The sequence below is a fragment of the Kogia breviceps genome, chromosome 2 (assembly GCF_026419965.1).
Source record: "Kogia breviceps isolate mKogBre1 chromosome 2, mKogBre1 haplotype 1, whole genome shotgun sequence".
Lineage (NCBI taxonomy): Eukaryota > Metazoa > Chordata > Mammalia > Artiodactyla > Physeteridae > Kogia > Kogia breviceps.
Window position 1 is genome coordinate 59,170,856 of NC_081311.1, and position 13,540 is coordinate 59,184,395.

The following is a 13,540-nucleotide window of genomic DNA, read 5'->3' on the forward strand; positions in this document are numbered from 1 at the left end:
ATGGTTGCACAACAATGTAAATGTACTTAATGCCACTAAACTGTGCACTTAAAAATGGTTAAAATATAAGTTTGTTATGTATATTTTACCATGATTAAAAAAAAAAAAAAATGAGGGCTTCCCTGGTGGCGCAGTGGTTGAGAGTCCACCTGCCAATGCAGGGGACACGTGCCCTGGTCCGGGAAGATCCCACATGCTGTGGAGTGGCTAGGCCCGTGAGCCATGGCCAGTGAGCCTGAGCGTCCAGAGCCTGTGCTCCGCAACGGGAGAGGCCACAACAGTGAGAGGCCCGCGTACCGCAAAAAAAAAAAAAAAAAAAAAAAAGAAAGAAAAGAATATCAGTGAGAGGTGGGTCAACTTCAAACAACTTAACAGATGCATAATTGTAGTCCCCAAACAACAAAAGAGAGAGGAGAGGACAGAAAAAAATATCTTAAGTAACAATGGCTAACATTTTTCAAAATTCGGTGAAAACTATAAACACAAATCAAAAAGCTCAATAAACTCCAAACAGTAGAACCACACAAAAAACTATACCACACCAGGGCTTCCCTGGCGGCGCAGTGGTTAAGAATCCACTTGCCAATGCAGGGGACACGGGTTCGAGCCCTGGTCCGGGAAGATCCCACATGCCGCGGAGCAACCGGGCCCGTGCGCCACAACTACTGAGCCTGCGCTCTATAGCCCACAAGCCACAACTACTGAGTCCACAAGCCATGACTGCTGAAGCCCACACGCCTAGAGCCCATGCTCTGCAACAAGAGAAGCCACCGCAGTGAAAAGCACGTGGACCACAACAAAGAGTAGCCCCCGCTCCCACAGCTAGAGAGGGCCCGCGCACAGCAACAAAGCCCCAACGCAGCCAAAAATAAATAAAAAACAAACAAACAAAAACAACTATACCACACCATATCATAATCAAATTACTCAAAATCAATGACAATGAGAAAATCTTAAAAGTAAAAAGAGAGGATACACACATTATACACATAGGAACAAAGATAAGAATGATAGCAGATTCCTCACTGGAAACATTGCAAGCTAGAAGACAGTGAAACAATGTCTTTAAAACACTGAAAGAAAAAAAATGATCAACCTATAATTCTATGACCGGTAAAATGTCGATCAAAAACAAAGGTAAAACAAATACTTTTTCAGACACACAAGAGCTGAATAATTTCATCTCGAGCAGACTTGAGCTACCAGAAATATGAAAAGGAAGTCCTTCAGGCAGAACAAAAATGCCATCATTTGAAAATATGAATACCAAAAATGGTAGATATATGGGTAAATATGTACGTAAAATATGTCAACAATAGCATAAAAGTTGGGAGAAAAGGACTACTAAAATAAAACTCTTCCAGAAGAGGAGGGAATATTTCTGAATTCATTCCATGAGGCCAGTAGTACCCTGATACCAAAACCAGACAAAGACATTACAAGAAAATAAAACTAGAGCCTGATAGCCCTTATGAACATGAAAGCAAAAATTTAAACATATCTTAGCAAATCAAATCCAACAATATTTTAAAAGGATAATACAACATAACCAAGTGATGTTTATCTCAGGAGTGCAAAGTTAGTTTAACACTTGAAAATACAAATAATTCACCATAGGCTAAAACAGGGAAATCACACAATAACTCAAAAGACACAAAAAAGCATCTGGCAAAATTCAATATTCAATCCCGATGAAAAACTCTCAGCAAACGAGAAATAAAGAGAAACTTCATCAAGTTGATAAAGGACATCTTTGAAAAAACCTATGGTTAACATCATACTTAATGATGAAAGGCTAAAGGCTTTCCCCTTAATATCAGGAACAAGGCAAGACTGTCTACTCTCACCATTTTGGTAAAACACTGAGCAATCTAGCCAGTAGAATAAGGTAAGAAGAAGAAATAAAGGGCATACGATTGGAAAGGAAGGAACAAAACTGTATTTGCAGACAATGTGATAACCTATGTGGAAAATTCAATGGAATCTACACATACACACAAACACAAGTTACTAGAACTAATAATTTAGTTTAGCAAGACTGCTTAATATCAACATACAAAAATCAATTGTATTTCTATATACTAGAAATAAACAATCAAAAAATTGAAATTTACAAAATAATACCATTTACAATAACACCAAAAAATATAAAATGCCCAAGGATAAATCTGACCAAACATGGGAAAGATCTGTACACTAAAAACTATAAAACATTGCTAAGAGAAATTAAAGATCTAAATAAATAGTGACATGGGTGGGTCAAAAGACTCAAATTTGTGTGTGTGTGTGTGTGTGTGTGTGTGTGTGTGTGTGTGTGTGTGTGTGGTACGCGGGCCTCTCACTGTTGTGGCCTCTCCCGCTGCGGAGCACAGGCTCCGGACGCACAGGCCCAGCGGCCATGGCCCACGGGCCCAGCCGCTCCGCGGCATGCGGGATCCTCCCGGACCGGGGCACGAACCCATGTCCCCTGCATCGGCAGGTGGACTCCCAACCACTGTGCCACCAGGGAAGCCCCAAGACTCAAATTTTTAAGAAAATAAAAATGCTGTGAAATAAAATTCATATTTTATGTCCAGACAAGAAGAATTCAAACATAAAAATTTTTTCTCTGCCCTTTGGCCTCCTCTCTCCCCACTACTGAGAACTGTGTATCTGTATTACGCATCAACCAAACCTCCCCTGTTGGCATAAATACCTGCTCAGCCATAAAGAGCAACATTTTCCTAGCACCAGCAAGACAACTCCTTAAAAGATAACATTCCTTCTTGGGACTTCCCTGGTGGCACAGTGGTTAAGAATCCACCTTTGAACTTGGTAAACTGAAAATCAACCTTGTCACGTCTCTTTCTCTTAACCAACAATCAGCCTATCAAAAATATATCCAGGACTTCCCTGGTGGTGCAGTGGTTAAGAATCTGCCTGCTAATGCAGGGGACACGGGTTCGAGCCCTGGTCCAGGAAGATCTCACATGCCACGGAGCAACTAAGCCTGTGCGCCACAACTACTGAGCGTGCGCTCTAGAGCCCACGAGCCACAATTACTGAGCCCATGTGCCACAACTACTGAAGCCCGTGCACCTAGAGCCCATGCTCCGCAACAAGAGAAGCCACTGCAATGAGAAGCCCACGCGTTGCAACGAAGACTAGCCCCGCTCACCACAACTAAAGAAAGCCCGCCAGTCAAAAGTAAACAAATAAATAAATGTATTTTTTATAAAAAATATAACATTCCTTCTTGATCTTGTAAGGGGCCACACGACTTTTAGATCTGGAGTGTGTAACTGTCAATAAAACGTCATTTAATGTACAGCCCTCTGTCTCAAAAAAACATATAACTATGCCTACACTTCTTATTGGTGGAACAGCTCTGAGAGCTTTCTGATGTGCTGTTCTTGGGTTACAGTGCTCAATTTGGCTCAGATAAAATTTTCCATTTCTTTCTTAGATCGACTGGTTAATTTTTCATTGACATCCGTCAATTCTTCCAAAATTTGATCTATGTATTTCATGGAATCCCAATCAAAATCCCAACAGACTTTTTTATAGATACTGATAAACTTATTTCAGTAGTTGATATGGAAATGCAAAGGACACAGAATAACCAAAACAACCTTGAAAAAGAATAAGATTAGATAGCTAATTACAATACTTACTTATATACAGTGTTTGTTTTCTACTGCTGTGTAACAAATTACCGTAAATTTAGTGGCCACTGGCATTCAGGGCCTCCTATTCTGAAAACCAGCAGCTTTTTCTTTGTTGAATCCCTCTTGTACTTAGAATCTCTTTCTCCAGGAAAAGCCCAGTCCTTTGCTGGCTGATTAGGTCAGGTCCACTAAGATAATTTCCCTTTCTTAGTCAACTGTGCCATATAATATAATCACAGAGTGATAATCAGACTCCCAGGTACTGCCCACTATACAAAGGTCACTGGAGGTCATTTTAGAATTCTATCATACTACCCTAATCAAGACAAAGTAGTACTGGCATAAACAAATCAATGGAACAGAATAGAGAATCCAGCAATAGACCGACATACATATGGATATCTGATTTTCTACAGACATGCAAAGGCAATTCAGTGGAGAAAGGATAGTCTTTCCATCAAATCATATTAGAACAAATGAATATCCATATGCAAAAAACATTAATCCATACCTCTCACCACATAAAAAAATTAACTTGAAATGGATCACAGACCTAATGTAAAATCTAAAACTAGAAAACTTCTAAAAGAAAACACAGGAGAAAATCTTTCTGACCTTAGGTTAGGTAAAGATTTCTTAGATATGACAACAAAAGCAAAATCCATAAAAGAACAAGTTGATAAACTGGACTTCATTTGCCTAGGTAGGTGACTGAAGGACTTTTATATTTTGTAGTCTACAAATTTCTGCATTGTTTGGATCTTTTACAGTAATGCACTTCTACAATAAAAAGACAGAAAAATATATAGAAGCAATACATATTTGTTGAGAACATTTAAAATATAATTTCAAAATTACCCCCCAGCGAACTAATGCTTGTAATTTTTAATTTATCTTTCATCCACAGAATTTTCTACAGAGAAAATTTCTATAGAGAAATCATACCATTGGTAATTCTGTATCATTTTTACTTAACATTATTGCATGAGTCCTGTCTAATGTTATCAAACTATCCTTTGAAAAGGACATTCCACTGTATGGCTGTACAATAATTTGTCCATTTCCCCACTGTCAGCAACTGTTCACAATTTTATTACTATTACAAATAGTACTGCAGTGCCTTGTGTTAGATTTATAGAAGTAGAATAGAATAAAAAAATCTGACATATTATTTAGACACAAACTCCTAGCTACATCATTAAAGTGATCCACATCAAAAAGCACTGCATGCAAAGCATGGTACTTGTCCAAAATGTTAACTGGTACGTAAAGGAAACATTTCAATTTGAGATAAAATTTAAAAGAAGTTTATTCTGAAATCATGAGCAATTAAGAAATTAGTTATCAAAGCTCAATATGTTATTATCAAGGCACTGAGAGAATAGTCCACTCATGCAGAATCTTACCATCAAAAGGCATTACTCAAACTTAGTTCCAACTCACAGATAACAGATAAACTAAAGTAGCTGACTGTTCTGTACAGAGTGGAACAAAACATTTCTTATCTTTTGGATGGACTCCTGTGAGAAATTTCTGAAAACTATTTCTTTTAATATTTATTTTTATTTATTTAGTTGCACCAGGCCTTAGTTGCAGCAGGTGGGCTCCTTAGTTATAGCATGCATGTGGGATCTAGCTCCCTGACCAGGGATCGAACCCAGGCCCCCTGCATTGGGAGTACGGAGTCCTAACCACAATGCCACCAGGGAAGTCCCTTGAAAACTATTAAAAAATGCAATTTTCAGCACATCAACTTGTTCATTTACTAGAAAATTTATTTCTTTTCTCTCCAAATTTAATTCATACTAATTAAAGATGTTAGCAGCTTGACAGCAAAAGAGCTCAGCATATTTCCCATGATCTTATCTCCATACTTAATACAATGAAAACAGCTTATCTGGTATTTCTTAACAGTAGCATGGCTGTTCTTTAATCAATGAGCCTTTAATGCATACCAATGGAGTGATATGCATTAAATTATCTTCATGATAATATAAATAACTCATTTACTTATTAAAATTCAGTTACCATATTAAAACTGCAAATACTGCATATTAGGTTTAACAAACTAAGCACAATCAGCCCAGAACTGCAAAAGGAGACAATAACTATCAACAAACTTTTGCCCTATTCTGCCTCACTGAAGCTATTTGTTTTGTCCTATCCTATCTTTGTGACTGACCAGCTGCAGGACAATCTGGCCAACTATTGGAAATGATGACTTTACTACAAGGAGTATTACCATCTATGAATCACCATTGACTCAGTGCCTGTGACAAATACCATGAATTGGCACTCAGGATCCTTTCCAATCTCCCTCTAGTTGTCTTTTGTACTACAGAGGTTAAAAAGGTAAAAATTATCCCCCAGGATCCCTTGCAACTAGGGTTCTAAACATGAATTAGGTTCAGCCAACTAGATGCTCTGACATGAGAGGAAAGCAGAAAGTGAAGTAGGGGCCATTTTCCTGAAGTTTTGGGTATCCACAAGAAAGACTATTGAAATGTTGGTTGTATGTGAGTGTACAAGTAATTCTCCAGTTTCTAGTCACTGACTTTGTGTCAGGAAGCAGCTGCAGTTGTAGAGTGGCAGTACTGGCTTTCTAATGCCTGCATCACAGATATGATGATATGTCCTTTGTGTGTATGTGTGTGTGTGTGTGTTAAACTATACATAACTGAATATTTACTATTTTAACCATTTTTAAGTGTACAGTTCAGTGGACTTAAGTACATTTATATTGTGCAATCATCACCACCATCCATTTTTAGAACTTTTTCATCATTCCAAATGGAAACTCCATATTAATTAAACGATAACTCCCCATTGTCTCCTCCCCTGTGCTCCTGTCAACCACCATTCTACCTTCTGTCTCTATGAATTTGACTATTCGCGATACAACAGTGGAATCCTACAATATTTGTCCTTTTGTGTCTGCCTTATTTTCCTTTGCATAATATCTTCAAGCTTCATCCATGTTGTAGAATATATCAGAACCTCCCTCCTTTTTAAGGCTAAATAATATTCCATTCTATGTGTATATCACATTTTGTTTATTCATTCATCCATCAGTAGGCACTTGGGTTGCTTCTCTTAGTTATTGTGAATAATGCTGCTATAAACATAGGTGTATACAAATATCTTTTCAAGTCCTGCTTTCATTTTTTAAAAAATATTTATTTATTTATTTATTTATCTGGCTGCGCCTGGTCTTAGTTGTGGCATTCGGGCTCTTAGTTGCAGCATGCGGGATCTAGTTCCCTGTCCAGGGATTGAACCCAGGCCCCCTGCATTGGGAGTGCAGAGTCTGAACCGCTGGACCACCAGGGAAGTCCCTGCTTTCACTTCTTTTGCATATATATCCAGAGGTGGAATTGCTGGGTCATTTGGTAATTCTGTTTAATTTTCTCAGGAATCACCATACCATTTTCAAAGCAGCCGCATCATTTTACATTCCCACGAGCAACACACAAGTGTTCTAATTTTCCACATCCTTACCAACACTTGTTATTTATTTATTTTTAACTAATTAATTATTTCTTTTTGGCTGCGATGCGTCTTGGTTGCTGTGCTCATGGGCTTTCTCCAGTTGTGGCGAGCGGGGGCTACTCTTCGTTGTGGAGCGTGGGCATCTCATTGTGGTGGCTTCTCTTGTTGCGGAGCACAGGATCTAGGTGCACGGGATTCAGTAGTTGCGGCGCTCAGGCTCAGTAGTTGTGGCTCATGGGCTCTAGAGCGCAGGCTCAGTATTTGTGGCACACGGGCTTAGTTGCTCCGTGGCATGTAGGATCTTCCCAGACCAGGGCTCGAACCCATGTCCCTGGCATTGGCAGGTGGATTCTTAACCACTGCGCCACCAAGGAAGTCCCTATGCAGCTCTTTAAAAATCCCATTAAAATTTTTTAATCCTAAATTAAAATCTTTTCATTGAGCAAACAAAAAACTATTATTTTCCCTTTATAGTTATCAAAAGGTAGTTTACTTTTTCTTAGTAAGCACTGTTTCCAAGTATCTGTGAATCTGCTATAATTACAAAACAGTTTCCAAGACCCAGAACCACTTCCTACCAGTTTTGAAACTCTAGCAGTGATCTTCCACCGCTTTACAAATGTCCCACTAAGCAACAGAATTTGGGGTACACATTTTAAATAAATTGTTTCTACAGTTACATTATCATTCTATTGGCTGCACTTTAGCCTTGGGACATTTCTTTTGCTGCACACACCATGCACTCTTATATACCGTTATTAAAAAAAAGTTGTCATGCATACCAAAGAACACAAACCTTTTCTGACTCCAACTTGCCTTTAAACTAAGACTTCCACTATTTGGTTGTACCTAATTCTCTACCACATTCAGAACTGTCTCAGTTCAATGAGTAACAATCTAACAGACAACACTGTGCAGGTTATATCCGCAGTTGTAGTAAAAGTTTTTACACAATGGTCAAAATTTAGTGGTAAGTTTGATGAAAAATCCTTAACCTGGCAAAATGCCAGAGCACACCAGTAAAGAAGCCAAGTATATAAAATTCAAATTTTTATTCTAATCATTAAAATAATATTTGGGCAGGCTAGTAGTGGTCTGACAGATTGACTGGTAAAAATCTTCATTTTTAAATATGCTACACCCCCAAATCAAATCAACATAATAGAAAATGAGAAAATTGCTCAAGACTTCAAACTCCATTACAATATTGTGCAAATATACTGGATTTGGCCCCCAAATTTAATGTATGGTCTGGCAATCTCTGACTTTCATACCAATGTTGTATTGATGAAACTGACATAGATTTAATTTAGTCTCAAAGTTCCACACTAAAGCCAATTTGCAGGCATTTCCAATAATTCAGTGACACAGTTTAACTTACAGGAATACCCTAAATTAGCAGAATTCATGGTTCTCACCTCCTACTAGAATTTCTTACCTGTCAAGAACTTTAAGAGAACAGAAAAAAGGGTCAAGATAATAGATATAGGGCTTCCCTGGTGGTGCAGTGGTTAAGAATCTGCCTGCCAATGCAGAGGACACGGGTTAGAGCCCTGGTCCGGGAAGATCCTATATGCCACGGAGCAACTAAACCCGTGTGCCACAACTACTGAGCCTGCGCTCTAGAGCCCGTGAGCCACAACTACTGAAGCCCATGCTCCACAACAAGTGCAGCCACTGTGATGAGGAGCCCTCACACTGCAATGAAAAGTGGCCCCCGCTCACCACAACTAGAAAAAGGCTGCGCGCAGCAACGAAGACCCAATGCAGCCAAAAATGAAATAAATAAATAAAAATTCCTCGCCCCCAGTGCCAAATCTCAGAGCATTAAATAAATAAATAAATAAATAAATCTCTTGTCCTCAGCCACAATTCAAAACCTACACTAAGCCCACAATAAATATTCAAGACAAATACAAACATAGGCCTCTGCCTCCACAACATTCTTCTAAGGTACATAACATAAAACACTGTTTAACTGTGAAACACCGTGCTGAAACTATTATGACCAAGTTTTCCTAGTTTCTACCATCCTAAACAAAAGCCAAGATAGACTCATATTATGTTACATTTTGCAGTGAGGTGACGTTATTTACTAGTAGGGCCCAGCATTTAGTGAAGTAAAAAAACATTTCAAATATGGAAGCCTGAAGTCTAGACTCAGTTAGGTTAAGATCCACTGATGATGGTGGATATCCACATATTCAAATGGCAAATTACCAGTGACAAAGGCAGCATGTAAACACCGAATTGTTCTCAAAGGGTGCCTGGCCCGTGCTCCTCTAATTTTTAGTTAACCTCCCGATTTCTCCAAGCCAAGAGAGTCATAAGACCTAAAGTAAGAATCACTGTTACGATTAATGGCTGTGCTAGGTACAACCTACTATTAACACCATAATATTATATCAGGCTTGGAGGTAAGAATTTTGAAAGAATAACTAGTTAATATGGTCATTCTTATAAGACTAAATAATAATGATGTTATTCATTAGAACATCTGTGATTCAACATTTTCCCAAAAACAATGTTCAAATTTCATTTTTCAGAAAAGTCATGAAAATGTCTCTAAGTCAGCTATGGCAAAGTTTTGAAAAAGCATTGAAGATCTTAGTGATTAACAAAATAAAAATGTTTACAAGTAGTTGTGCAAAGTAAAGAGTCTTTGCAGAATGGAAATGATGCTACTGAAATCAAAAGTGATTATCTAAATATATCTGCATGTTCTGCCACAGCAGTCACAATGTCTTCTTCTGGAGTAATATAGATTTTCTTTCCTTAGAGAAACTGCTCTACCATAAAACTGATTTTATTTACAACTAAGTGGCTGTGAAAACTGTCAAGGCAAAACAAAGACAAACTATTAGGGACGCTAATGTATTAACTGTACAAATTCATGTAACAGTTTCTATAATTTTGCAGTAACATTAAGATGTAACCTTAATAGAGATTTCTTATATTTCGGTTCAGTTCAGCAAATTTTTACATGCCAAGACTTTTATTTAGAGCTAAGTATGAAGACAAGGTCTCTAGAGAATCTCAGTCTAGTGAGGGTAAACAAATATAAATAAACAATAGTAATACTATATATACTTCTTCAACTAAAGACTGTTTGTATTAATTTAAAGAAAAAGGAGTTAATCTTTTAACAACAGCTAAAAGCAAAGTTAAGAATTCATCTCTCCTTTGAAGAAATAATTATTAGTCTACTAAGCATTTGAAGATATGACATATAGTCAATACACATAAACTAACAGCTTGCTGCAATCAGTAAATTATCATCTCATGAAGATTAAACTGTTGGATACCCATTTAGACTAGAAATACTTGATTAAAAGTTTGTTTTGAAATGCCAACAACTTTGCAAATCTGTAATAGGATAAAAGGTTGTATAAGTAAAACAACATATGAGACGCAGCTAAAGTCAACACTTCACAAAGAGATGTTATAATTTAACAATTACAAAAGAAAATTAACCTATTTCAACTAAAGAGAGTATAAATACTGCAATCATTATTTTTCTGGCATAATTATGGTTTTGGTACGATGTCTTCTATAAAAGGCATCTGTGTACCCACCTATCCCAGTTCTGTTAACTGACAACTACAAGCAACTCTATTCTTATTCTTCTAGGTAACTCTACTAAAAGTATTATTCATACAATATCTGCAAAGCATTGGTCCTGCAAATCTGTCAAGGTACCCTCCTTCCAATTTTCAAGACACAACTCCAATTGTGGAGTTACAGGTGAGAGGAACATCTGGTAGCCTCCTGGACTGTGGTGATTTCACATACAGTTTTATGTATCTTTTTAACCCAGACACTCGTACTGACCACATCTTTACCCTGTGGCCAATATGTGTCAACTCAAGCTACCAAAGTGAAATCAGTTGATACTGAGTATCTGTAAAATCTAAGTGTCCAAATTCTTGTTTCCAGTTTAGTTTTTTTAATTTAAAGGTGATGTATTAAATCTTTTTTTTTTTTGAAAAAAGATTGTCTAAACTTGTCTGGTACTCAATATAAACTTAAATTTAAGAAAAAAACAAAGAAAAAAAAGAAACACTATTACTGTTAGAAGAAAGCCAAATGACTTATCTTAATTTACAGAATCACTCCTTTCACTATCTTTTCCAAACATCACTTCCTTTTCACTACTTCCCCTAGTCGTTTGGGCAAATCAGTGTTTAACATCAACCCTCCCACCCCAGATTCTTAAAAGTATTCACTGTCCACAAATGAGAAAGCCCCATAACCCAAGTATATTACCCTAGTGATCTTCCATGCTTTGAAAGACACCTGTGAAAATGCCAAAACCCTAAATTAGAGCCTCCAAGGGCTCCTTTTCTTTCTTGACCCCATTTCTCTTTTTCTGGCCTTTAAAGCCAGACGACTTGCCACCCGATAGCCCTTTCCTCTTCAAACTTAAATCCTTCCCCTAATTACCACCACCCACTCTGGTCAGCGATCTCGTCAGTCCCACCCCGGTTCCCTCTCTCTGGCCAGGTGGTAACATCGACCCTGGTCCGACTCCTCTGATTCCGCGCCCCCAGTGCCAAATCTCAGAGCATCTCTTCCCCCGGTCCCATATTCCCACGGTACCCCTTCGGTCTTTTTGCCTCACTACCCGGCTTTCCAAAACCTTCAAGCCCCTGCCTCTTCAAGGCCACATCTCCCTCAGCCTCCCACTCCCTCTCGCTCTCCCCTCGACCTCTACTTACCCCTCTGTCTCGGGCCATCGTCACGCCCCTCAGGCCCTCGGCTCAACAACCTCCATTTCCCTCAGATTCCATGCTAAAGGGGACTATCCACGCTCCCTCAACGGTCTCCCAGGGCCCCTCCGGATCCCTGTGCGTGGCAGCCCCCGGCTCCATCCCCGACTCTCCCCTCACCCTTGGCTGCAGGCGCCTCCCAAACCCCCTCTTCCCCGCCTCAGCTCCTGCTCACCTCCGCGGTCCAAGTCGGGCTCCCCAGACCCACCTCCGAGTCGGCGTCTGAGCAGCTGTCGGAACCCGGCGCCCTCCGAGCCTCGCCGAAGTGAGACGCCTCAAGAAGCGGCGGCGGAGCCCGGGTAGGAGAGCCGAAGTGGACCCTGGGGCGGTGGCGGCTGCGTGCAGGCATTGCGCCAACCGGCCCTAGTTCCAGCCGCGCCAGCAGCCGCTCGAATCCGAACCGGAACTGCTTCGGGAGGCGGGGCCCTACCGGCGGGAGGCGGAGCCCTAGGGCGGGGGCGGGGCCAAAACCGGAAGGGACGCGGGGCTCAAGATGGGCGCGAGGGGGAGAACGGAGACTGGAAACCTCAGCAAGGAAACCTGAGAGCGCATGCGTCAGGCCCAAAGCCTAAGTGTGAGAAGATGAGGGGCTAGCAGAGATGGGGCGGGGCCTATAGGAGTAGCAAATAGTGTTTGGGGGCCAGAGGAGGTTATCCCTAATTCCTTTGGAGGGAGCCAGCTCCTCTCCAATAGACAACCTCCAATCATTGTTACCATTTATTGCCCCTTTATTCTCTGAGAGTCAAATGCCATATAAATATCTCACTTAATCCTGTGCCACCTCTACAGAGTATTACAACACAGAAGGGCCAAGAAACTTGCCTGAGGTTGGGCAGTTAATATGTGCCAAAGCCAGTATTCCTACTCAAATCTTCTGTAGGGCCTTAACTATACTTACACCCCTACTTCCCTATCGATACTTTTGAGCTTTGAGCTTTTTCGGCTGGCAATAAGATACTGGAATGTCCCCCCTGGGCAGAAACCGTTCCGAGCAAACAACAAAGGCCTGGAAAACAGGACATGTCTGAGACATGCCCTAACCGCGAGCAAACAAGTATGGCGGGGGATAAGAATGATTAAGCCAAAGAGTTTAAAGGTCGCCCCAGCCAACCATAACTCATGTGACTCAACCCCCCACCACAAAAACACGAAAATGTAAAGTAGGCATCCGACAGCTAACCAATCAAGGAACTAGAGCCAAGACCCCACTCCGGTAAATGTAAAGTAGGCATCCGACAGCCAACAAGGAACTAGAGCCAAGTCCCCACTCCGGTCCGGAACAAACAAACCAATGAGAAAAAAACCCTTGATATATCCACACTTTGCATAATGAAACATGAAAGCTATAAAATGTATGTGATTCCGCTTGGGGGGGGGGGTTCCTCTTCGGCCTCCTGCGTGAGGACCAAGGAACCCGGTGCACCGGCTCCTAATAAACCTCTTGCGTGTTGCAGCGACTCTCGACTCTTGGCGGTTCTTGGGAGAGCTGGGATCCCTCGGAGACCGTTCAGGTCTAACACTTCCTGACTTCAGAACCTATGCTCTTCTCACTTTACTATACTGCCCCACCCTGAGGGAAGCCCCCAGCCCAGGCCTAGCATTGGAGTAAACCAAGTCCAAAACCACCTGCGACCT

The 13,540-nt window shown here is 40.4% G+C and overlaps 1 protein-coding gene across 5 annotated transcripts in view; it reads right to left on the reverse strand.

Annotated features, from left to right (window-relative positions):
* SAMD8 (sterile alpha motif domain containing 8) overlaps positions 1-13,540 on the reverse strand; it is a 114,014-nt gene that overhangs the window by 32,217 nt on the left and 68,257 nt on the right. Inside the window, exon 1 of one of the 5 annotated variants that reach the window (XM_059053157.2) lies at positions 12,081-12,327. The exons of 2 other annotated variants lie outside the window; for them this stretch is intronic. In XM_059053157.2, coding sequence (XP_058909140.1) covers positions 12,081-12,254 — 174 coding nt within the window. In that variant the 5' untranslated portion in view covers positions 12,255-12,327. Of the gene's footprint in view, positions 1-12,080; positions 12,328-13,540 lie in introns of those variants that run through there. 2 more of the 5 variants (XM_059053158.2, XM_067025321.1) reach the window with 2 other exon arrangements.